The sequence below is a fragment of the Schistocerca cancellata genome, chromosome 1 (assembly GCF_023864275.1).
Source record: "Schistocerca cancellata isolate TAMUIC-IGC-003103 chromosome 1, iqSchCanc2.1, whole genome shotgun sequence".
Lineage (NCBI taxonomy): Eukaryota > Metazoa > Arthropoda > Insecta > Orthoptera > Acrididae > Schistocerca > Schistocerca cancellata.
The window spans coordinates 628,091,377-628,115,671 of NC_064626.1; the positions used below are offsets into that span (position 1 = coordinate 628,091,377).

The 24,295-nt window shown below is 43.2% G+C and overlaps 1 protein-coding gene across 2 annotated transcripts in view; it reads left to right on the forward strand.

The window, feature by feature from the left end:
* Positions 1–24,295, forward strand: part of LOC126183199 (spermine oxidase) — a 158,400-nt gene that overhangs the window by 7,611 nt on the left and 126,494 nt on the right. For both annotated transcript variants that reach the window (XM_049924965.1, XM_049924974.1), the window contains exon 2: positions 2,621–2,826. In XM_049924965.1, the coding sequence (XP_049780922.1) occupies positions 2,621–2,826 (206 nt within the window). The remainder of the gene's footprint in view (positions 1–2,620; positions 2,827–24,295) is intronic.

Genomic DNA, 24,295 nt, shown 5'->3' on the forward strand with positions numbered 1-24,295 from the left:
CTTGATACTAGACTAGCTAAGAAACTCAATGTTGCTTGGGTATTTATTTATTGCAGTTTTCTGTTTCCCTATTGTCTCCTCCTTCCTCTCTTTGTCCACCTCTTCCTCCCCTTCTTTTTGCCCATCCCCTCCTCCCCTCTCTCTGTCCATCTCCTCCTCCTTTTCTCTTTGTCCATCTCCTCCTCCTCCTCCCTCTATATGCCAATCTCCTCTTCCCTTCCCTCTCATTGTCCATTCCCCCCTCTCTCTGTCTTTTTTCCTCCCCTTCTCTGTATCCCTCTCCACCTTCCCCTTCTCTCTCTCTCCATCTTCTCATCTTCTTCTCTCTGTCCTCTCCCTCCCCCTCCCTCCCCCCACTCTGCCCCATCATCCCATTAGCACCCTTACCCCTACATCATGATTCCTCAGTACTGTAAATGGTGGTTCCCCAAATGTTTCATCATTCATTTCTATAGCCACTCTTTATTAGGGAGGCTTTCAGATGTAACAACAGGTTGACTATATACTTGGCTATCTGTGTGTTTCATTTGGTCACTTTTTGCGCTTTCTTTGAGGTACAGTATTTTCTGAGCAGTACAGAGAAATTAAATCCTGTTATACCATCCTATCACTGGCATAAATTGCAATGTGTGAAGGTCAGGTGATACATGATTTAAGAAAATGTGTTTATAATTGGCTGAGATGGCCTTTAATTTCCGTCAAATCTTCCTCATTTAGACTTTGAATATATACTGAGAGGTTCTTTTAGTAAGGCCACAGCTGTTTATTACTGCCATCCTTGTTCCACTGGACCAGAGCTTTGTTGGTGGACTCTTAAACATAAAACATCAATGGCTGTGAGGAATTTAATCAAAAATATAAGCTTGGAAGGTTTCTTGCTAGTTTACTCTGATTTTTAAATGCAACTATTCTAATCATTCTTTGTTTTCTCAAATACACTGAAATCAGATACATTAATTTAAGTGCATTGCTTCTGTTTTCATATCATGGATAGAATTACAAGGTGTGGCAGTATTCATAGTGTAATTTGACTTGCGTAGTGCAATGACTTACTGCAGGAATGCGCACCAATTTGTGCCACATTCGTGTACTAATGAGCTGCTATTTTGAGTGTGACAGTGATATGGAGCAGTGGAGTGAACAGCATCGTGCCTTTGCTGTTGAAAGTTATTTCAAGAACATCGACTCTGTTATTGCTACCCAGCATCTATTTCGGTAACATTTCAACTTGGGACATCATGGGAAAGTTCCAGATGGATGGACCATTGTGAGGTGGGTACATGAATTTCAAACAACAGATTCTGTTTGCAATGGCAAACTGGGAAGAAGTGCAAGAACTGTGTGGACACCAGAAGCCGTGGAAAATGTTCGTGCTGCACTATTGCGTAACCCAAAAAGATCTGCTCGTCGTCATGTGCAAACTGTGCATATGTCCGATTGCTCAACCAGGAGAATATTGCACAAAGATTTCCATATAAGCTGCAGATTGTTCAGGAAATTAGGCCTTGCGATTGGGTTTCATGCGAAACATTCTGCTTAACCATGTGTGATCTCCTTCACCAAAATCCACAAATGTTGCACACCATCCTGATGTCAGATGAAGCTCATTTCAAGTTATGTGGGTCAGTGAATAAACAGAATATGTGTTATTGGAGTGATATAAACCCACATGAACTGCACATCAAGCCCTTGCATAGTTCTTGTGTCACAGTGTGGTGTGGAGTTTCCTCCTTTGGGATTATTGGCCCTTACTTCTTTGAGGATGACAACAGTGTGGCTGTAACTGTCACCAGTGAATGCTACCTAAAGATGCTGCAAGACCTCATTCTTCCCCAATTAGGTATGGTCAGTGTGGATGTGGAACAATTATGGTTTCAACAAGATGGAGTGTCCTCGCATACAACCAGAATTTGTATAGATTTCTTGCGACAGACATTTCCCAGTAGAGTAATTTCCTGTTTTGGTAACATTTCCTGGCCGCCTTGCTCACCTGACCTTTCATGTGCAGACTTTTTCCTTTGAGGCTACCTGAAGCAAGAAGTGTTCCAAACACATTGTGCCACCATTCCTGAGTTGGAGGATCACATCAGAATTGCTGTTGGCAGTGTCCCAGGGAATACGTTATGCCGAGTTATGGAAATCTTCTAATGCCACCTAGATGAACGTGTTGTGCAGAGGGGGCATCATTTGACAGGAGTCATATTCAAAAAGTAACTCACGTAGTGGACAATGACTTACACATTAGTAAATGGCATACCTGTAGGTATTAATTGACATAAGAGGTAATAAATAAATTACAGCTACTGCCTGATGGTGTGTTTTGAATATCCCACTATGAATGCTGCCGCATGCTGTATTTGTCATAATGTAGCCTGCCAGAATTCATTTATTACTCGTATTACATTAACAATTTGTTCCCAACACTACTTTTTCTTTTTGTCTTATGAGGCATAGACAGTACTCTCTTATCCATAAATGGGAGAATTAGAACAACTTGAATGTGATGGAAGAACTGAATCCACAGTAACACTATATTATTAACTTGTTACAGATATTTATCAAGAAAAATCTTAGTAGTACATAAAATTTTATTCTACTGATAGTTCTTGTACTTTTACAGGAGAAGTGGTTTCTCTTTATTCTTTACTTCCTGTCAACTGCTGGTCAAACATTCTGTCAAGATGATATCCACAAAGGCAGTAATCATTGGTGCGGGAGCCGCAGGAATTGCTGCAGCTTGTCGTCTCCTAGAGCGAGGAATGAATGATTTTGTGGTTCTGGAAGCAGAGGACCGCATTGGTGGACGGGTACACAGTGTAGATTTCTGTTAGTATAGAACATTGACTGAATATTTCTTATCATTGTTGAAAATGTGTTTTATATTGCATAAATTATTATTTTGAAAAGATGTCAACTCATGAGTTCTAGGAGTCATAAAACAGGTAACTCTGTGCATGAACATGAATTTGTTTCCTATAAATACCAATAGCTGGTGTAGAATCAGAGCTGATTTATTTAAGAGTCAGAGAGAACATCTATCCATCCATCCATCCATCCATCCATCATTCATTCCACATATCCCATCCACCAAGGACAATGTTCATTCAGATATGTGGGCAAGTCTTTCTTGGTATCCATTCAAATTCACCTGTTAGCCCTACCTGGTATGCATCCCACATACATCAGCAGTATTCTAAGATGGATCACATGAGTGTTTTATATGCCATCTCCTCTGAAGACTGATTGCATTTCTCTTCCAGTAAACTGCAATCTGCCACTTACTTTACCTATGACTGAGACTGTATGATCATTACATTTCGTATCCATACAAACTGTTGCACGCAGACATTTGTATGAGTTGACTGATTGCAATTGTGACTCCTTGGTATTATAGTCATAGGATACTTTTTTTTTCATTTTGTGAAGTGCACAATTTTCCAATTCTCAACATTTAAAGAAATCTTTGCATCACTTAAATCTGATCAAGATCCTACTGAAGATTTCTGCAGCTTCTTTCAGACAGTGCTTTATTACATACAACTTCCACTTCTGCAAAAAGTCTGAGGTTACTATTAATATTGTCCACTAGGTCATTAATACACAGCATGGACAGCAGTGGTTTCAACAAACTTCCCTGGGGAAAACCCAAAGTTAATTCTGCATCTGTCGATGACTCTTCGTCCAAAATAACATGCGTTCTCTCTACCAAGAAATCCTCGATCCAGTTACAAATCTTTCTCTGTACCACATATGATAATACTTTTCATAAGTGTAGATGTAGTACTGAGTCAAATGTTTTTCTGTAATTGAGGAATACTGCATCTACCTTGACCCAAGGCTTTCAGTACGTCATGTGAGCAAAGTGTGAGTTGGGTTTCAAATGAATTATGCTTTCAGAATCTATGGTGTTAGGCATTGGGTACGTCACTCTGTTCAAGATATCTCATTACATTTAAGCTCAGAATGTGTTATAAGATTCTACAGTGAATCAGTGTCAAGGATACTGAACAGTAGTTATGTGGATCAGTACTGCTATCCTTCTCTAGACAGATGTGAACTGTGCTTTCTTCCACCTACTGGGCTTGGTTTTTGTTCAAGGGAGCTATGGTACATTGTAGCTAAAAGAGGGAATAACTCAGCTGCATATTCAGTATGGAATCTGATTGGTGTTCTGTTGGGGCCTGGAGCTTTGTTCAGTTTTAATGATTTCAGGTGTTTCTCAACATCAGTGACACTAGTACCTGTTTCACTCATCTCTTCAGTGCTGTTAATACCTTTCATTTGTTTGTAGTCTTCAGTTTCATTGTAAAGCTTTCTAGTGTTGCCTCCAATTCATTGTTGTGTCATACATTCACAGACTCCTCTGAGAAATTTCCTTCTATTGTAGCTTATTGTAGTTAGATGTAAGTACAACACAACCAGTTGACTGAACAACTTTATTCCGTGGTAGCATTAACAACTTGAACACAGTACTTAAGTAACAGTCAGCAAGAACCAGTTATGTACACAAAGAACTGTAGCAATACACATAGAGTGTAGTGGAGCGGAGCTTTGCTATCCTTAAATACAGATTCCCATGGTGGGCTCTGATGCACACAGAAGTCTGACATGCCCTCTGCAGATGGATGTAGTACTGGTACGTGCAGCCTTTTGAAAGTATGTGCACGCATCACTGCATTCTTCCTCTCTAAGGGAGATCACTGATTCCTGGTCCATGCTGTCCTGCTTGCCTGCTGGACCCTGGCTAAGGTGACGAGCTGCAATGGGAGTTTAGGGCCTGAAGTGCTTTGGGCATGAACACATTCTGCATCCACCTTCCCATATCCAACCATATGACAACACAGGTGATGCCTGTGCTGTTTCCATGTCGACCTCAGGCTCTGGTGATGGTGCGTGTAGTGCTGATGATAGTGCTATCTTTGGTTGCTCAGGAGAGAGCAATGGAATCCCTGACAATGGTGTCAGAAGCAATAGAGGAACTGCTGGTTTGACCACCGAGGACCACTGCCCTTGCCAACGTGGGAGTGGAGAAATGGCAGCAGCAGGTGATGTGATGATGTGACAACCAATGTGGACGAGCTCAGAGGTGATGATGTGACATTAGTGGGCACCCGGCTTTCCATGAAGGTGCAGCTCATCATGGTGCCTCAGGCACAGGCCATCCTCCATGTGGATGTCACAGAGATGCCATCCCTGGCATCAGGCAATGACAGCCGAATCCATTTAGAGCTATGTTTAAACCATATGCCCAGACAGCCACACCCAGCTGGAAGAGGCATGGCATCTGCATGAGTTTATGTCCAGGTGGAGGATGCAGAAGGTGTAGCAGTGTCCTTGGCTGGAGCCCATGGACTAGCTCTGTTGGGCTCTTCTTGCTAAACGGCATTAAACCTTACGAGGAGGGAAACCTATCTAAAGTAATGTTGGATGAAGAGTTGGAAACATACTTTTTCATCTGTTTTGAGCATTAACAGTAGGCGTTAATGTTCAAATGTTAACCTCCAAGTTAGAATGTGGGTGGAATGGCAGGGCAAGGATGTGACACATATAACGGAAATCGGAAAATGCTGCACTCTTGTGATGAAAATTGTGGACCATTATTGGTCACTAACTTTGTGGGCAAGCCTTCCAGTGAAAAATTTTGGACATGGCTGTGATGGTGGTAGTTTTGGATGTGGAAACACAATGAACGACATATAGGAAATGAGAATATGCATCAACAACCAACAGCCAATAAGCCTTGAGAAAAGAGCCAGAGAAATCCACATGTATATGGTCCCATGCATGTGATGACATTGGCCAAGGAGACAATTATGCCTAGGGAGCTGCTTTGTGCATTGCACACTGTGAGGAGGAGGTTACGAGGTGCATAACATCACCATCTGAGACATGTCGATGGTCCAAAGCTTTTATGCGTGATACATCCCAATGATCTGCATATAATAAATGAAGAACCTCTGAACAAAGCACTGAGGTGATCACTACCTGAGGGGCCACCTGATCCATGTCTAAAAGCAGAACACCATCCACAACAAAGAATCAATGTTCAAAGATGTAATAATTATGGAGATGGTCAGGTGCACAGGAAGTTGGTGAATCCAGCCAATTATTTTGCATGAATGTTATGATGTGCTACAAAATGGTATCTGAAGCAATGATCTTCATGATTCGTCAGCTAGTTACAGGAAAACCAACAACCGTCTGCTCTGTGGTGACATCAGTGTGGGAACAAAGCAATTTGATCAAATCCTGCATCTGGACAAAGCATCGGCATTTGTGAGGTGATTCGTAGGGCAGAAATGAATCTCATAGTTGTTACGTGAAAGGAAAAGAGCCCAATGTTGAAGGCAATGTGCTGCTTTATCTCGTAATGATGCAGAAGGACTGATAAGGAAACCAATGATTTGTGATCGGTGACAGAATGGAATTGGTACCATAGAGGAAAATGTGGAATTTCTGCACAACATATACAATGGCAAAAGCTTCCATTTCTATCTGAGAGTACCTAGTTTGAGTGGGAGTTGGCATTTTTGAGGCACAAGCAAGAGGCTACTTGGAACCATCAGGATACCTATGAGGCAGTACTGCCCCCAACCCGTACTGTAAAGTGTCCATTGCAAGGCACAAGTGGAGGTCTGGTTGGTACACCACTAAGTAGGGCACAGACTGCAACAGGGTCTTAAGGGTGGAAAACGCAGTTTCACAAGCTGCTGACTAGTGAAACTGAGTCCCTTTACACGTAACAACTACAAAATTGTCGCTCCCCCGGCAGGTAGTAGGCGACTTGCCTAGAAAAACCTGAAGTTCTTTGACTGACATAGGCCATGGAAGTGACACAATAGCAGAATCATGGTGATGCAGGGGTTTGAGACCCTCATGAGAAACTTCAAACCCAAGATAAATGGTAGAAGGTTGAAAAAAATTGACATTTTTCAAAATTACACTTGGAGGACAGGAAAAAAAAAGCATATGGAGATTTTGTAAATGTTTCTCAGTGGAGGCACCAGAAACTACAATGTCATTCAAATAGTTTGCACAACTTGCCTCAGCTTAAGTGTAAGTTGTACCAAAAAACGAAAAATAATGAAGCGCTGGTGACTCCAAAAGGCAACCACAAGTATTCGTACAGTTCAAAAGGGGTATTGACAATTAACGTATGTTGTGACTCTGTATCTAAAGGAAGTTGTAAATAGCCATCTGACAAGTTAGTTTTTTAGAAATGTTGACGACTTGATAAATTAGCAAACACTTTGTCTGGGTAAGGTATCTGGTCTGTATCCACTATAGATGTGCATTCACATAAACTTTAAAATCCTGTAGAGGCATAACCAGTCCAACAGTTTCTTTACTATAACTAAGGGGGTAGATTTGATGCAATAGGTTGAATAATGCGGGAGTTTGTGAGGTGATCTAATTGATATTTGATTTGTTCCCTAATTGCCACTGGAATCAGACAGGCCCAGAAAAAATCAGGCTGAGCAGAAGGTTTCATGGCAATGTGCACTTCAAAATTGTTGGCACACCTCAACCAGGAGAGAACAAAGAGGAAAACTCATTACATAATGCATCTAACTGTGTATATGGCACTTGTTCAGACACTAAATTCACTTCACCTAAAATGGTAAAACCAAACAACTGCATAGCATCTAATCCAAAATGATTCTCCCTGTGTGCATTATCTACAATAAGAAATGAAAGTGACTGGACTACTGACTTGTAGGTCATTGGGTCAGAGAATTGGTGGAATACTCTGTTTACTATAATTTACTAATTTTCGTGTTGCAGGAAGAAGCAGAGGGGAGCCCAAGTCCTTATAAGTTTGTGAGTTTGACAAAGTTACCCCTGCTCCGGTACCTATTTGCAAGTGCAGAACTCAATGAAAAACTAGAACATCATTGAAAAGCTTGTTTGGCATAACAGAAATAGCCAATGCAATATTTACATCCATATCCGGATCAGCATCATTGTGTTGAATTTTTGCATTACAAACAAAAGCAATGTGACCTTTTTTGTTGTAATTATGATAGGTAGCTCAGCATTTTGAGTAGTCTGGATGCTCATGGCTAATGAAACAATAAGGGCTGTTTACAGTGTCGGTGCGGCTGCTGCTGGGCGCAAGGCCGGCTGCCTTGATGCTGTAATCATGTCTTCCTGCTGTGAACTATCTGATGCTTGGTGTGGAGGAGAGGGTTGGATTCCTGATACCTTGTGCCATGAGTCAATTTGGTTAACTGCGGCTTGTGACTCCTTGAATGGATGTGCGACGATGAAAACCACAGAGAGGGATGGATTTTCACACTGGAGGGCATGCTCTCGCACCTCACAATCCAAAGCTAAACAAATGAATCTGCTCGCCTTACAGCTCTTTATGCACGGTGGACACAAAACGACAATGACAACTTAACCCATGGAGTTCATCCACCCATGCTCAATATGACTGATGTGTTTGCTTCCTATAGTGGTAAAACTCAATCTGGAATGCAGTAACATGAGTGCATTTACAGTAGTATTTTGAAAGTAGTTCACACATTTGGTCAAATGTTAAAGAAGACGGATCCTGCTAAGGGGCGAGCAGACGTAGAACTTGATACATTCTTGGTGATATTGGTGCAAGGTACAAGGCATGACATAAAATAGCATAACTAATTGCAAAAGCTTGAAAGTGTTGTTACAAGCAATTCTCATATGTGTCCCATCCCTCAATGGACTCATCATATGTAGAAAAGGCAGATGGATAAACCATGAGGGCAATGGAGGGCAAAATGAGAGGCAACACAAACTGAGGAACATGCCGACTAGATGAAACAGAAGTCAATGATTGGAGTGCCTGAGTTTTATTGTCCAGCACCTGTGATTGGTGGTGCAACTCTTATACAGAAACTGAAGTTTCTCCTAAATGTGTGGCCATTATAATTGTTTCTTGTGCTGTATAAATGATTTCATACCTGAATAATATCCAAAATGTTTTCCTTGTTTACATCTGACTGTTAAGTTCTGTTAAAACTCACTGAGAGTAATAAATAACAAATGTTTTGAAAGTTTCCTACATTTCATCGGGTTCAACACTAATGATTGCACTGTTGAGCGTCTTATACACACCCAACACAATACACTTCATAACAGTTTTCTTGATAAGACACAATGCTCTTACTCTATCCAGAGTGTGCACTGCACTCATTATATGTGATGAGTGAATCATATGTGCCGGACTGGTACTTGGAACTGAGTCTTTCACTACTAACATCGTTTACAACATTGTTCATACAGATTACAAACAATCACAGACCTATTAGTGTTTTTGATGGTAGACGCAGTGCTATGTTGGCTTCTAATAACATCTTCCCAATAATTTGCAACATATCCCACATGGTAAATCTTTTGACAATTCAGTGACTGACGTAGATATTGTAGCTTGATTCTTCTACAACTTGCAGTATACATTTACTGTTCATTTTCCCAAAAATCTGTTCATTTATCGTGTTCTATAGGTCCCATGATTAAAGAAAACATTTAGGGAGGTGAAAAAAATATGTATGTAAGTAATATCTGTCATTCCTGTACTATGCCTAAATTCATATCTGCATGTCTGTACTCTTTATTCTCATACAACAACAGCCACATACATTATAAGTAGAGACTGAATTATGTGCATCATAAAAACCTTAAAATACACATGCATTTATGCAAGAAAAATGCTTAAAAATGCATGAAAAATGTTGAAATATGAAAGATCAAATAATAAAAAAACATGGTAGTTACTGTGCACATTATATCTCAAAGTGAAACCTGTGCAAATCACTTATGAGGAAAAGTGCTGGCCACGAGAAAAATAGGTATATTTAGAACACTGATATCATTGCCTGAATACTTACTGGTAGAGATTGGGAAGGGGGTCTTTCTGGGATTATTTTCCAAAAATTTGCAAGATGGGGATGCATACCGTGTTTCAAGAATTGTTCCTTCTTTGCTGTGTATTGTAACAAGCAGATGCGATGCGAGTGAGTTGCAGCGAAACAATCAATATGTAAAGGACCAACTTCGAGATATATCGCACGCAGAGGGGCACGAACAAAAACTCTGTAAAATTTTATATAAAAAACAGCATAAAATTATGAATTTTTTTTAACAGTATTAACTTTTAATTAATACTATTGGACCAAAGCATCATTTACAATTTATTTTATATTTTTCTACTATTGTAAATATAAATACCCAAGTACTGTTCCAAATGTTCAGTGTAAGATTGTGTCTTCAATTACTCAAAACATTTTTATGTGCAGAGAAGGACTGTTCTACGTCAACTGGGGTAACTGGGCAGTATTTCAATTTGGGTGCTATGTTGGCACCTATTGTGTCTGGTAAAAGTTCACCCATCCTATTAATAAAACTGTAGCGGGATTGCTTGTAATTGCACTTGCGATTCTTTGTGTGATGAGGCAGCCCTATAGTTGTGCCCACGCACTCTGCTCAGAGGAGGCCAAGGTGACTGAATACAAATGAAATGCCGGTGTGAGGCAAACACATTTATTACAATGATTGAGATGCATAGAATTGAGCCTGATATAGTCCATCACTGACTGTGTGACCATGGTTGACGGCTTGAGGCGGAGCTGTGCGCAATCCGGAGAGTGTACACTCCACAAGACGTCACATAGCCATGTGTTCACGGGCAAGTCTTGGTACAGCTGGCTTCTGGCACTAACTGTGTAGTGCGGTGTTTTTCACGGGTGAGGTGGAAGCAGCTGCAAAAACGGACGGGCTGGCTTCTGTGTGTGTCCACGTGTGGAGTCCGCGATCGCTCGCCCACGTGCTTCACAGCTAGGCAGGACAGCTCTTCATGCAATGTGTCCAGCATGTCCCAATGCCTGGCTCACACTCTCTCTCGCATTGTCTTCACATGTCCGGTGAGCACCGTGCCATTTCCAGGCTTTCGGCTAACAGTAAATTGGTGCGCGTGCTGCGAATGCTGTGTTGGCTGTGATAGTAGTTCTAGCATTCATACGGCTGTGCAGCTGGCTGCCACACAGATCCCCCCTTGGAGAGCAGAGCTCAGGAACTGTGTGACAGCACAGCCATCACTCTACAGCTTCATCCTGTCGTAATTCGCACACTGTGTGGTGGCGTCAGCAGTAGTGCAATGGCTGCTGTCTGGTAGAGCAGCGATTGGGCAGTGGCTGGTGACATCAATGTGCAGTGCTAGCTGGCTCATGGTGGCAAGTCCTCTCATGACGGTTAGTGGCAGCGACAGCAGTCAGTACTGCTGGGCACATGGGGAGCATGTACCCCATGCAGCGGCTATGACAAAAGCAGCAGGCGGCCCTAGCTCCGAACTGTCTGAAGCATTGCCCGGCGTAAGCACATGGCTCTGTGATGTTGCGATTAGTGTGTGAGTCTCGGAACTGCTATGGATGCATCCAGTGGCACGGGGGCGGCATCTGGAGCGTGACGGGGAAATGTTTAGGGTAACCGGCGCGGGAGTAGAACTTCCTTGACGCCCAGCGTGGTGGAGGCATCTCATTGTGGATGTGGTTCTGATCATGGGGACTGACATGGGGGAAACCTGCCTCGTTGCCCGATGTGGTGCAGGCAACACAGTGCGGATGTGGTCCCAGAAGCACCGATGGATACACAACTACTGACAAGGGCGACAGAGTCCAGGGCTTGACTGGTAATGGCTCAGTGGTGAGGTAGCCTCCCGGAGACAGGGTCTCACCAGCAGGTGGTGGCTGGCACACTGGGTTCTCCCCTGTTTGGTGTGTGGTGGCGTGGCGCAATTGTCACCCAGCACAGTGTTTGAAGTGGATGCACCAGCCAGAGTGCATGACTTCGCGCACTGGGGGCTGTGGTGGGGGTGCTTTTGGCCTCTGCACCATCTGGCCGAACGGGGTGGAGTGAGGTGCACATGGCGGCGCGGTGACAGCTGGCAGCAGGATGACAGCTGGCGGCATCTGTGTGTTGTCGGCGGCGGTGTGGGCGCTGCCGGGCCGGCGGTACAGGAAGCATCTTCCGCGGCATCATAGAAATGTGTGGCGTCGGGAGTGGGGTTAAATGTAAGCTGGTTTGACATGATCAGTGGTGACCTTTGTTGGCTTCCTGTTGACCTTGAGCTCCAGCGGGTTCTGTCGCCATGGGCGATGATGCGGTGCAACCCCAGTAAGCAGGCCGAAATGGTGGCTGTGTGGCGTCGGTGTGCCACATGATGTGGCTGCAACATTGCAGGTTGGTGTGCACAAACACTTTGCCTGTACCATGCCATTTTGGTGCATGCAGTCGGAGGCCAGCCATGTAAGCACATAAACATTCTATCAGTGGTGGGGCGGAATGGTTGTGCGGCAGTGGTGCTTCCTCCACGAAGTCCCCTGGAATAGCCAGTGAATGCCCATATACAAGGTCAGAGGATAAAGTGCTGATTTCCTCCTTGGGAGTATCTTGTAGGCTGAGCAGTACCAGGGGAAGTGCCTCTGTCCAAGTCGTGTCACAGCAAGTTAAGGCAGTTTCAGCATCCTGTTTCCATGTTTCGACAAAGGCAGTGGCAACTGTCTCAGCGGTGATGTCTGCAATTGGCATCACTTCCGGTCAGCATGTAAAACGGTCTACCACGGTCAGCAGATAGCGCTTGCCATGGGACGAGGGAAGAGGACCCACAATGTCCACGTGAACGTGCACAAAGCGCCTTGTCACATCGGGGAATGCGCCGATGGGCATGTGGGTGTGTCTGCTGACCTTGGCATGCTGACGTGCAATGCAGGCGCGTGCCCACTGACGGCAGTCTTTCTGCATCCCTGGCCAGATGAAACGTGCATCCACGAGTGATGTAGTGCTGTTGACACTGGGGTGCGAGAGTCCGTGGACACGGTCAAAGGTGCTGCACCAGAATTCCTCAGGGAGAAACGGCCACTGCATGCCTGTCGTAGTGTTGCAACAGATCTTGCGATCAGTGCCAGGCACCAGGTAGAGTTGTAGACCACTGGAGGCACTGTGGCGGAGGCTATTTAGTTCGTCATCACTCTTCTGTAAATCGGCAACGCCCTCAATTTGACAGGGGGAGAGATGATGGCACATGTGCGAGATAGGCAGTCAGCCATGATGTTGTGAATGCCAGAGATGTGGCAGATGTCTGTGGAGAACTGCGAGATGTACTCCAGCTGCCAAAACTGGCATGATAAACACTTATTGTGATTGTTCACGAACACGTGTGTGATCGATTTATGGTCCGTAAATATAATAAAAGGATGAACTTCAACAGATGGGCGGAAGTGTTTCACAGCCTCAAATATCGCTAGTAGCTCACAGTCATGAGTGCCCCAAAGGCGCTGCGATTCCAAGAACTTCCTGGAGAAGAAGGCGAGTGGCTGCCAGCTGTTGTTGGCACGTTGTTATAATGCCGCACCTATAGCTGTCTTCCTGGCGTCTTCTACAACGGCTAGCTCCGCGTCGTGCACTGGGTGCACGAGTAGTGTCGTTGCTGCAAGGGCGTTTCGAATTGTTGAAACTTTTTTCTAGTGCGTCCATCCAGGGAGTCTTCCCTCTTGCTGTTGGGCCTTGTAGGGCTGCAGTCTGAGGTTCCGGGATGGCAGCAGTGTTCGGTATGTGACATCGGGAAAAATTTAGCACCCCCAGGTAAAGACGTAATTCTTTGTATGTCTGTGGATGAAGAGTCTCCACAATTGCTCGTACCTTTTCGGGAAGTGGTTTGCAGCTGCTGGGGTTGACGAGGTGTCTGAGGAATTCTATCTCAGCGACTCCAAACACACACTTTGCTTAATTGATGATGATTCTGGCTTTGCTGAGACACTGGAAAACAGTTGTCAGGTGTTGACAGTGGAGCTCAGCTGACCTGAAAAACATCAGGATGTCATCAAGGTACGCAAAGCACCATGGTAGCCCTCGTAGCACACTGTCCAGGAAACGCTGCCATGTCTGGGGCGCATTTCGGAGTCTGAAAGTCATAAAGAAGATCTCAAACAATCCAAAGGGTGTCCCTATTGACGTTTTTGGAACGTCCTCAGGCACCGTGGGGATCTATGTGAATGCCTTCACACAGTCGATCTTACTGTACAGTACTGACCCCGCCAGAGCATGACTGAAGTCCTGCAGGTGTGGTACCGGGTAGTGATCTGGCACTGTTTGCGTGTTTAGCACATGGTAGAGGCCGCATGGACAGCACAAATTGTCCTTTTTTCAAGCGAGATGCAAGGCGGAAGACCAGGGACTGCTTGACGGGTGGATGATGCCTTCTGGCAGCATAGCCTTGAATTCGGCTTTAGCTATGGGGAGCCATTCGGGGGCAAGGCAAGGTGGGCGGTTTGAGGTGGGTGGACCGGTTTGGGTTAATATGTGGCATGCTGTGGAATGTTTGACTTATTTTGGTGTGCCAGGAGGTCGAGTCAATTTCAGAAATTGGTCTAGTATGTAGGTGTGGGGACTGGAGAACTGCATTGATTTCACGTTGAGGAAGGCAGCATGTTCGCCGCTGTCCTGATATCTTCAGCGTGGTCATAGAGTCGATCAACTGGGCATTCGCTGTGTCGGATAGCAAATTGAAGTGCACCAGAAAGTCCGTGCCCAGGATTGGCTTGTTGACGTCCACCACAGTAAATGTCCACATGTGATGCAGCCCAAGGTTCAATTCTTGGTAGTGCGTGCCATACGTTTTAATTGCGGAATTGTTAGCTGCAGCCAGTGACAGTTCCTCAGCTAATCTTTTGTCCCTGAGCAGAGATCATGGGTACATAGACAGGTCGGAGCCTGTGTCTACTAGGTAGCTGACACTGTCATCCCACTCTGCTATGTAGAGATGCCTTGATACGGCACCACAGCTGGATGCATCTAATTCCGGCTGCAATTGGCATTTGGGTGCAAGCACAGTGGCCCACAGTTTTTTGCATCATTGCCAAAGTGGGTTGGTACCAGCAATAGCCATCAGGCATCGGCTTGGACATCAGTGATATACCGCCAGGCCAGCTACTGTGGTTCGGGTAGTGTCATCCGAATACAGAACGTCTGTTGCTGCAGTAACTACTGTGCTCTGGCGGCGAATACACCAAGCACTCAACCTGCATGGTTAGTTATGCTACCTGAGCAGCCAAGTCGCGAACTTCAGTGTGGAGTTTGGCAAGCGCTGCGGTGTGGCTGGGGACAGCATTTCGACATGGGCCGAGCATTGGTGCCAGTTCTATGGTGGCACTGGCTGTAGAGGCGGCAGTGTCTGGCGCCATTGTGAGCGCATCGAGGACTCTGTCGGCCAGGTCTGCTACGCCGTCCAACTCCATCTCGGGCTGGGCCGCAACCACTGCTTGTACATATGTTGGCAGGCTGCGCACCCAGATAGCATGTAATAGTGAATCCGGGACCATATTGGGCTGCTCCAGGCGCAAGAGATGGCACAGCAACTGCGAGGGCCTCTTGTCACTGCATTCTTGATGTTGCAACAGCTGATGCTTCCGTTGCTTCTGCAATGTTGAAATACAGCAGATTAGTCCGTCCTTCAGCTGGTTATATGAGGACTGTGTTGGTGGGATGGTGATAATGCCTCACACTTCAACAGTGTCATTCTGGTTGAGCTGGCTTACAACATGGCCAAATTTCATGAGCTCGCACGTCACGTTGTAGCTATAGAACACTGCCTCCACGTGGCTAAACCACAGGAATGGATCATGTGACCATAATGGTGGTAGCCTAATTAACATGCGTCCCATGCTTGTAGTAGGGTTTGCTAGTTCGACAGTAATGTGCTCGCGTGAATTTTCAAGGGCCAGCTCCTTGTGGGCTGTTCATGCCCATAGCTCAGCCTCCAGAGCCTGGCTGCGCCTTAGCAGGTCCTGGACTGTCCTTTCCAGCTCCTCTGTGGTTGCCATGTTACACAATACTAGACAAATTCACACAAAATTTTAACAGAAAAATCACTGGTTAGTTCTTATTCACGCACAACTGTGGTTCACAAAAAGATATCATCATTGCACGAGCTCATAAGTGTAGATAAGCAGTTTGTGGCATGGAAAATGGTAAGAAAGAAAAGTGTGTCACCATGCGTTGGCCTTCGGATCACGTCGGGGTCACCAGTGTAGCGGAATTGCTCATAATTCCCCTTACAATTACTTGTGTGATGAGCCAACCCTATAGTCACGCCCCCGCACACTGCTCAGAGGAGGCCAAGGTGACTAAATACAAATGAAACACCGGTGTGAGGCAAACACATTTATTACAATGATTGAGATGCATACAATCAAGCCTGATATAGTCCATCGCCGACTGTGTGACCACGGTTGACAGCTTGAGGCAGAGCTGTGCACAGTCCAGAGTGTGTACACTTCACAAGAAGTCCTGTAGCCATGTGCTCGTGGGCAAGTCTCGGTACGGCCAGCTCCCAGCACTATCCATGGAGTGCAGCATTTTTCGTGGGTGAGGCGGAAGCGGCTGCATAAACAGACGGGCCGGCTTCTGCATGTGTACGTGTGGGGAGTTCGCGATTGCTCGACCCACATGCTTCACGCGTGCCACGCCATTGCCGGGCTTTTCCCTAATGGTAAATCAGCATGCGCATGCTGTGAATGCTGTGTCGGCCACAATAGTAGTTCTAACATTCACATGGCTGTGTGGTGGGCCACCACAAATCTATCAATTTGGCACAAGCGGCCAAAGCCTGGGTTATTTTTAAAAATGTTTTCAACTTTTCTTTAAGGTTTCTTGAGAATACCTCTGGCAATTAGGCATTCACTAGAATAACTTTATTCATTAACTGAACAGATCCATTCAGCACCAAACCTCGAGTTTCATGCTTCTTAATACTTGCAGATATATGGGAAAAACGAGTGCTATCAGAGCAATGTCTTTTTTAATACCGGAATCATTATAAGCTTCCTTGCACTGACAAACTTCCAAAGCCTCTGCACTATTGAAGTCGTTTACTACCCCTCTAATGTCCTCAAAATGTTCATTGTAAAACAACAGAGCTTCCACCGACATACCCCAACGAGTTACTAGTGGCTCAGGAGGTAAAGGCACATTTGGTAATTTTTCTTTGTAGGTCTTGATGCAAGCAGGAACCTTTAGAAACACTTTCTTTGTGGATGAAATCAGTTTATTTACATTCACAAACGTGGAACATGCTTTATTTTATTTTATTTATGCATCAAGTCCCGTAGGACCAAATTGAGGAGCAAATCTCCAAGGTCATGGAACGTGTTAGTACATGAAATTACAACATAAATGTAATACAGATAAAAATATATGTTCATGAACCTTAAAAAATTCAGTCCATAAGTTTAAGTAAACGCTATCAGCAATACAATAAGAATCAGCTTAATTTTTCAAGGAACTCCTCAACAGAATAGAAGGAGTGACTCATGAAGAAGCTCATCAGTTTTGATTTGAAAGTGTGTGGATTATAGTATACTGCACACCTTTTTGCACAAGAGTTAAGGAAGTCCGATCCAAATGCAGTTTTGATTTCTGTCGAGTATTAACTGAGTGAAAGCTGCTTATTCTTGGGAATAAACTAATATTGGTAACAAGAAACGACAATAAGGAATATACGTATTGAGAGGCCAATGTCAAAATACCGAGACTCGTGAACAGAGGCCATTAAAATTGCTACACCACAAAGATGACATGCTACAGAGGTGAAATTTAACTGACAGGAAGAAGATGCTGTGATATGCAAATGATTAGCTTTTCAGAACATTCATACAAGGTTGGCACTGGTGGTGACACCTACAACATGCTGACATGAGGAAAGTTTCCAACCAATTTCTCATACACAAATAGCAGTTGACCGGCATTGCCTGGTGAAATGTTGTTGTGATGCCTCGTGTAAGGAGGAGAAATGTGTACCATCACGTTTCTGACTTTGAAAAAGGTCAGATTGTAGACTATCGTGATTGTGGTTTATTGTATCATGACATTGCTGCTCACATTGGTCAAGATCCAATGACTGTTAGCAGAATATGGAATCAGTGGGTTCAGGAGGGTAATACGGAATGCCGTGCTGGATCCCAACAGCCTCATATCACTAGCAGTCGAGATGACAGGCATCTTATCCTCATGGCTGTAACGGATCGTGCAACCACGTCTCGATCCCCGTGTCAACAGATGGAGATGTTTCCAAGACAACAACCGTCTGCACGAACAGTTCCACAACTTTTGCAGCAGCATGGACCATCAGCTTGTAGACCATGGCTGCGGTTACCCTTGACGCTGCATCACAGACAGGAGCGCCTGCGATGGTGTACTCAAAGACGAACCTGGGTGCACGAATGGCAAAACGTCATTTTTTTAGATGAATCCAGGTTCTGTTTACAGCATCATGATGGTCGCATCCGTGTTTGGCGACATTGCGGTGAACGCACATTTCCCAGCGTGATGGTATGGGGTGCCATGGGTCACACGTCTCGGTCACCTCTTGTTCACATTGATGGCACTTTGAACAGTGGGTGTTACATTTCAGATGTGTTATGACCCGTGGCTCTACCCTTCATTCGATCCCTGTGAAACCCTACATTTCAGCAGGATAATGCACGACCGCATGTTGCAAGTCCTGTACGGGCCTTTCTGGATACAGAAAATGTTCGACTGCTGCCCTGGCCAGCACATTCTCCAGATCTTTCACCAATTGAAAATGTCTGGTCAATGGTGGCTGAGTAACTGGCTCATCACAATATGCCAGTCACTACTCTTGATGAACTGTAGTATCGTGTTGAAGCTGCATGGGCAGCTGTACCTGTACATGCCATCCAAGCTCTGTTTGACTCAATGCCCAGATGTATCAAGGATCAAGGCTGTTATTACGGCCAGAGGTGGTTGTTCTGGGTACTGATTTCTCAGGATCTAAGCACCCAAATTGCGTGAAAATGTAATCACATGTCAGTTCTAGTGTAATATATTTGTCCAGTGAATACCCGTTTATCATCTGCATTTCTTCTTCATGTAGCAATTTTAATGGCCAGTACTGTAACACCACTTATTGCCCGAACTGCCCGTTTCTGAGCCAAAGATATCCTTTTAGAATGGAAAGAGTTACCTCAAAATATAATACCATACGATAATAGCGAATGAAAATAAGCCAAGTAGACTAATTTTCATGTTGAATGATCGCTCACTTCTGATACCGTTTGAATAGTAAAAATGGCAGTATTAAGTCTTGAAACAAGATCCTGAACGTGGGCTTTCCACAACAGCTTACTATCTATCTGAACACCTAGAAATTTGAACTGTTCAGTTTTACTATTCATATGCCCATTCTGTGAAATTAAAAGTCAGGTTTTGTTGAATTGTGTGTTAGAAACTGTAAAAACTGAGTCTTACTGTGATTTAGCATTAGTTTATTTTCTACAAGCAATGAACTGAGGTCATGTACTGCACTATTTGAAACCGAGCCAGTGTTGCACACAACATCTTTTACTACCACGCTAATGTCATCAGCAAACAGGAATATTTTAGATTTACCCATAATATTAGAGGGCATATCATTTATATAAATAAGGAACAGGAGTGGCTCCAACACTGATACCTGGGGCACCCCCCCCACTTGACAGTACCCCACACGATGTACTTCATGAGGAAAGCACGTCACATGAATCAAACTGGGATAAAATAGTCAGAGGACTTTTCGTGCATTGATCATATAGGGAGTAGCATCTGAAATAAACACAAACACCCTTTCATCTGCAGAAGATTCTGGAAATATTTTTCTAATACTCTCAGTCACAAATCTGGCGATTGTAGAATGATTTATTTTTCTAGTTCTTAGCAGGCCGCTAAATAGAAAGAAGAAGGCTCATCTTTTAAAGCAACAACAATTAAATTTGCAATGTAACAGCCACAAGTGCCTGAAGTTTCGTCAACTGAAATCCAGATATGCTGTCCTTGAGCTCAATGCGTATTTCTTCCAGAACATTTATATAAATTGTTGGTATGTAATTTTTTTGCAGTATTGATTCATCTGGCATATTTTGATTTAAGCAATATTTGTGCAGGAAGCTTTTGAGAATATGGTTTGTAAGTTTGTGAAGAGGAATATTGCTTGCAACCGACTTTTTGGTTACCTTTGGACAAGTCACTGCTACTGCACCCTGCTGTTGTCAGAAGTTACTGTTGTGGTCTTTTCTTCTGCATCCCTACAATATGAAGACTTATCTTGTCATGCTGGTCTATTTGAAACTTTCTTCGCACGAGACATTTTTCTCGCAAACCCGACAATATAAAACAATTCCGTCATATGTAAATGTTCCAGGGTGGTCAGCTATCCATGAAATGATGTTTCTTTTTTCGGGTGTCATGGTGTTCAACATGTTACACACTACACATCATAAACACGTTCAACTGTGTACAAGTAAATAGGAAGCTAAACTGAAACAATGTACGCGTGACTAAAAGCTTGCGTATTTTAATTGTTGCCGACACGTGCAGTATGACAGCAGAGGGGATTAACCAGGGGTACGGGTGCAGGAACATGTTACTGTTTCTCTGTTTCTCTTCTGTAATGGTTTCGCTTGTCAGTGGCCTCTCAGTTAGCAATTGCATGCAGCTCTAGGTTGTGGTCAATCTGTGAGACATCAAAACTAGTTCGAGCTACAGACCACCCATCTAAATTTTTCAAATATTGTAAACATAAAGTGAAAATATGCATCATCACTAGTTTTTAGTTAAAATATGCAATAAACGGTGAAAAGGAGCAAAATGTGCAAATGCATATAATCCAGTCTCTAGTCATAAGAATAGAGGGTTGTTTATAATGAGCATTACCACTTGTTAATTTGTAATATGAAGGTTTGCATTCAGCACTCAACTAGTTTAGATCAGTGGATGTAGATCTGTGATCAGAGTCTCCATATTGTTCTTCTGTTGATTTTTTTAAATTTTATAACTGTTGTAGGCCTACTTTCATAAAGGTAAAGCTGTTATCTATCCAAAGACTGGTGGGAACATCACAATGCTTCATTAGGCATGGCCCTGTTGAAGGTGGTATGCCCATACTTTCCTCCATCCTCCATATTCTGATATTAGTAAATAAATAATACTAACAGGACTATTGAAATCTTGAACAGGTATGGATAATTCAGTAATTTGTTGGACTGGCTAATGAGAAAAGGTTTTTAATTATATAATAATAATAATAATAATAATAATAATAATTGTTATTTAAAATTGAAACAGATGAGCCCTTGGTCACAATTTTTAGTGTTATTAACCAGATTTCAACAAGAATTTAAACATTTAAAGTGGTCTGTAACATAATTACTTGTTTATGGGAAAAGAATTTTTTTATATGAAAGTGTAAGACTGACTAACATTACAAGACAGAGACAGTACTTACATGTCACTTATAAAATAAGGCCAGAAGGGCCTTAGTCACAATTTTTTGAAAAAGAATGCATGTAGGCGAGCCACTATTTAAAAAAAAAAAATTGTGACTAAAGCCCTTCTGTCCTGTTATTTATTTTATAAGTGACATGTAAGTACTGTCTCTGTCTTGTATTGTTGGTCAGTACTTACATTTTCCTCCCCGCCCCCCCCATGAACCATGGACCTTGCCGTTGGTGGGGAGGCTTGCGTGCCTCAACGATGCAGATAGCCATGCCGTAGGTGCAACCACAACGGAGGGGTATCTGTTGAGAGGTCAGACAAACGTGTGGTTCCTGAAGAGGGGCAGCAACCTTTTCAGTAGTTGCAAGGCCAACAGTCTGGATGATTGACTGACCTGGCCTTGTAACACTAACCAAAACGGCCTTGCTGTGCTGGTACTGCGAACGGCTGAAGGCAAGGGGAAACTACGGCCGTAATTTTTTCCCTAGGGCATGCAGCTTTACTGTATGGTTAAATGATGATAGCGTCCTCTTGGGTAAAATATTCTGGAGGTAAAATAGTCCCCCATTCAGATCTCCGGCCGGGGACTACTCATGAGGATGTCGTTATCAGGAGAAAGAAAACTGGCATTCTACGGATCGGAGTGTGAAATGTCAGATCCCTTAATTGGGCAGGTAGGTTAGAAAATTTGAAAAGGAAAATGGATAGGTTAAAGTTAGATATAGTGGGAATTAGTGAAGTTCGGTGGAAGGAGGAACAAGACTTCTGGTCAGGTGACTACAGGGTTATAAACACAAAATCAAATAGAGGTAATGCAGGAGTAGGTTTAATAATGAATAGGAAAATAGGAATGTGGGTAAGCTACTACAAACAGCATAGTGAATTCATTATTGTGGCCAAGATAGATACGAAGCCCATGCCTACTACAGTAGTACAAGTTTATATGCCAACTAGCTCTGCAGATGACGAAGAAATTGAAGAAATGTATGAGGAAATAAAAGAAATTATTTAAATTGTGAAGGGAGACAAAAATTTAGTAGTCATGGGTGACTGGAATTCGGCAGTAGGAAAAGGGAGAGAAGGAAACATAGTAGGTGAATATGGATTGGGGGTAAGAAATGAAAGAGGAAGCCGCCTGGTAGAATTCTGCACAGAGCACAACTTAATCATAACTAACACTTGGTTCAAGAATCATGAAAGAAGGTTGTATACATGGAAGAAGCCTGGAGATACTGACAGGTTTCAGATAAATTATATAGTGGTAAGACAGAGATTTAGGAACCAGGTTTTAAATTGTAAGACATTTCCAGGGACAGATGTGGATTCTGACCACAATCTATTGGTTATGACCTGTAGATTAAAACTGAAGAAACTGCAAAAAGGTGGGAATTTAAGGAGATGGGACCTGGATAAACTGAAAGAACCAGGGGTTGTACAGAGTTTCAGGGAGAGCATAAGGGAACAATTGACAGGAATGGGGGAAAGAAATACAGTAGAAGAAGAATGGGTAGCTTTGAGGGATGAAGTAGTGAAGGCAGCAGAGGATCAAGTAGGTAAAAATATGAGGGCTAGTAGAAATCCTTGGGTGACAGAAGAAATACTGAATTTAATTGATGTAAGGGGAAAATATAAAAATGCAGTAAATGAAGCAGGCAAAAAGGAATACAAATGTCTCAAAAATGAGATCAACAGGAAGTGCAAAATGGCTAAGCAGGCATAGCTAGAGGACAAATGTAAGGATGTAAAGGCTTATCTCACTAGGGGTAAGATAGATACAGCCTCCAGGAAAATTATATATAGAGACCTTCAGAGAAAAGAGAACCAATTGTATGAATATCAATGGATGGAAACCCAGTTCTAAGCAAAGAAGGGAAAGCAGAAAGGTGGAAGGAGTATATAGAGGGTATATACAAGGACAATGTACTTGAGGACAGTATTATGGAAATGGAAGAGGATGTAGATGAAGATGAAAGGGGAGATATAATACTGCGTGAAGAGTTTGACGGAGCACTGAAAGACCTGAGTCGAAACAAGGCCCCGGGAGTAGACAACATTCCATTAGGACTACTGACAGCCTTGGGAGAGCCAGTCCTGATGAAACTCTACCATCTGGTGAGCAAGATGTATGAGACAGGCAAAATACCCTCAGACTTCAAGAAGAATATAATAATTGCAACCCCAAAGAAAGCAGGTGTTGACAGATGTGAAAATTACTGAATTATCAGTTTAATAAGTCACAGCTGCAAAATACTAATGTGGATTCTTTACAGACAAATGGAAAAACTAGTAGAAGCTGACCTCGGGGAAGATCAGTTTGGATTCCGTAGAAATGTTGGGACACGTGAGGCAATACTGACCCTACGACTTATCTTAGAAGAAAGATTAAGGAAAGGTAAACCTACGTTTCTAGCATTTGTAGACTTAGAGAAAGCTTTTGACAATGTTGACTGGAATACGCTCTTTCAAATTCTGAAGGTGGCATTGGTAAAATACAGGGAGCGAAAGGCTATTTACAATTTGTACAGAATCCAGATGGCAGTTATAAGAGTGGAGGGGCATGAAAGGGAAGCAGTGATTGGAAAAGGAGTGAGACAGGGTTGTAGTCTCTCCCCGATGTTATTCAATCTGTATATTGAGCAAGCAGTGAAGGAAACAAAAGACAAATTTGGATTAGGTATTAAAATCCATGGAGAAGAGATAAAAACTCTGTGGTTCGCCGATGACATTGTAATTCTGTCAGAGACAGCAATGGACTTGGAAGAGCAGTTGAATGGAATGGTTAGTGCCTTGAAAGGAGGGTATAGATGAACATCAACAAAAGAAAAATGAGGATAATGGAATGTAGTCGAATTAAGTCGGGTGATGCTAAGGGAATTAGATTAGGAAATGAGACACTTAAAGTAGTAAAAGAGTTTTGCTATTTGGGGAGCAAAATAACTGATGATGGTCAATGTAGAGAGGATATAAAATGTAGACTGGCAATGGCAAGGAA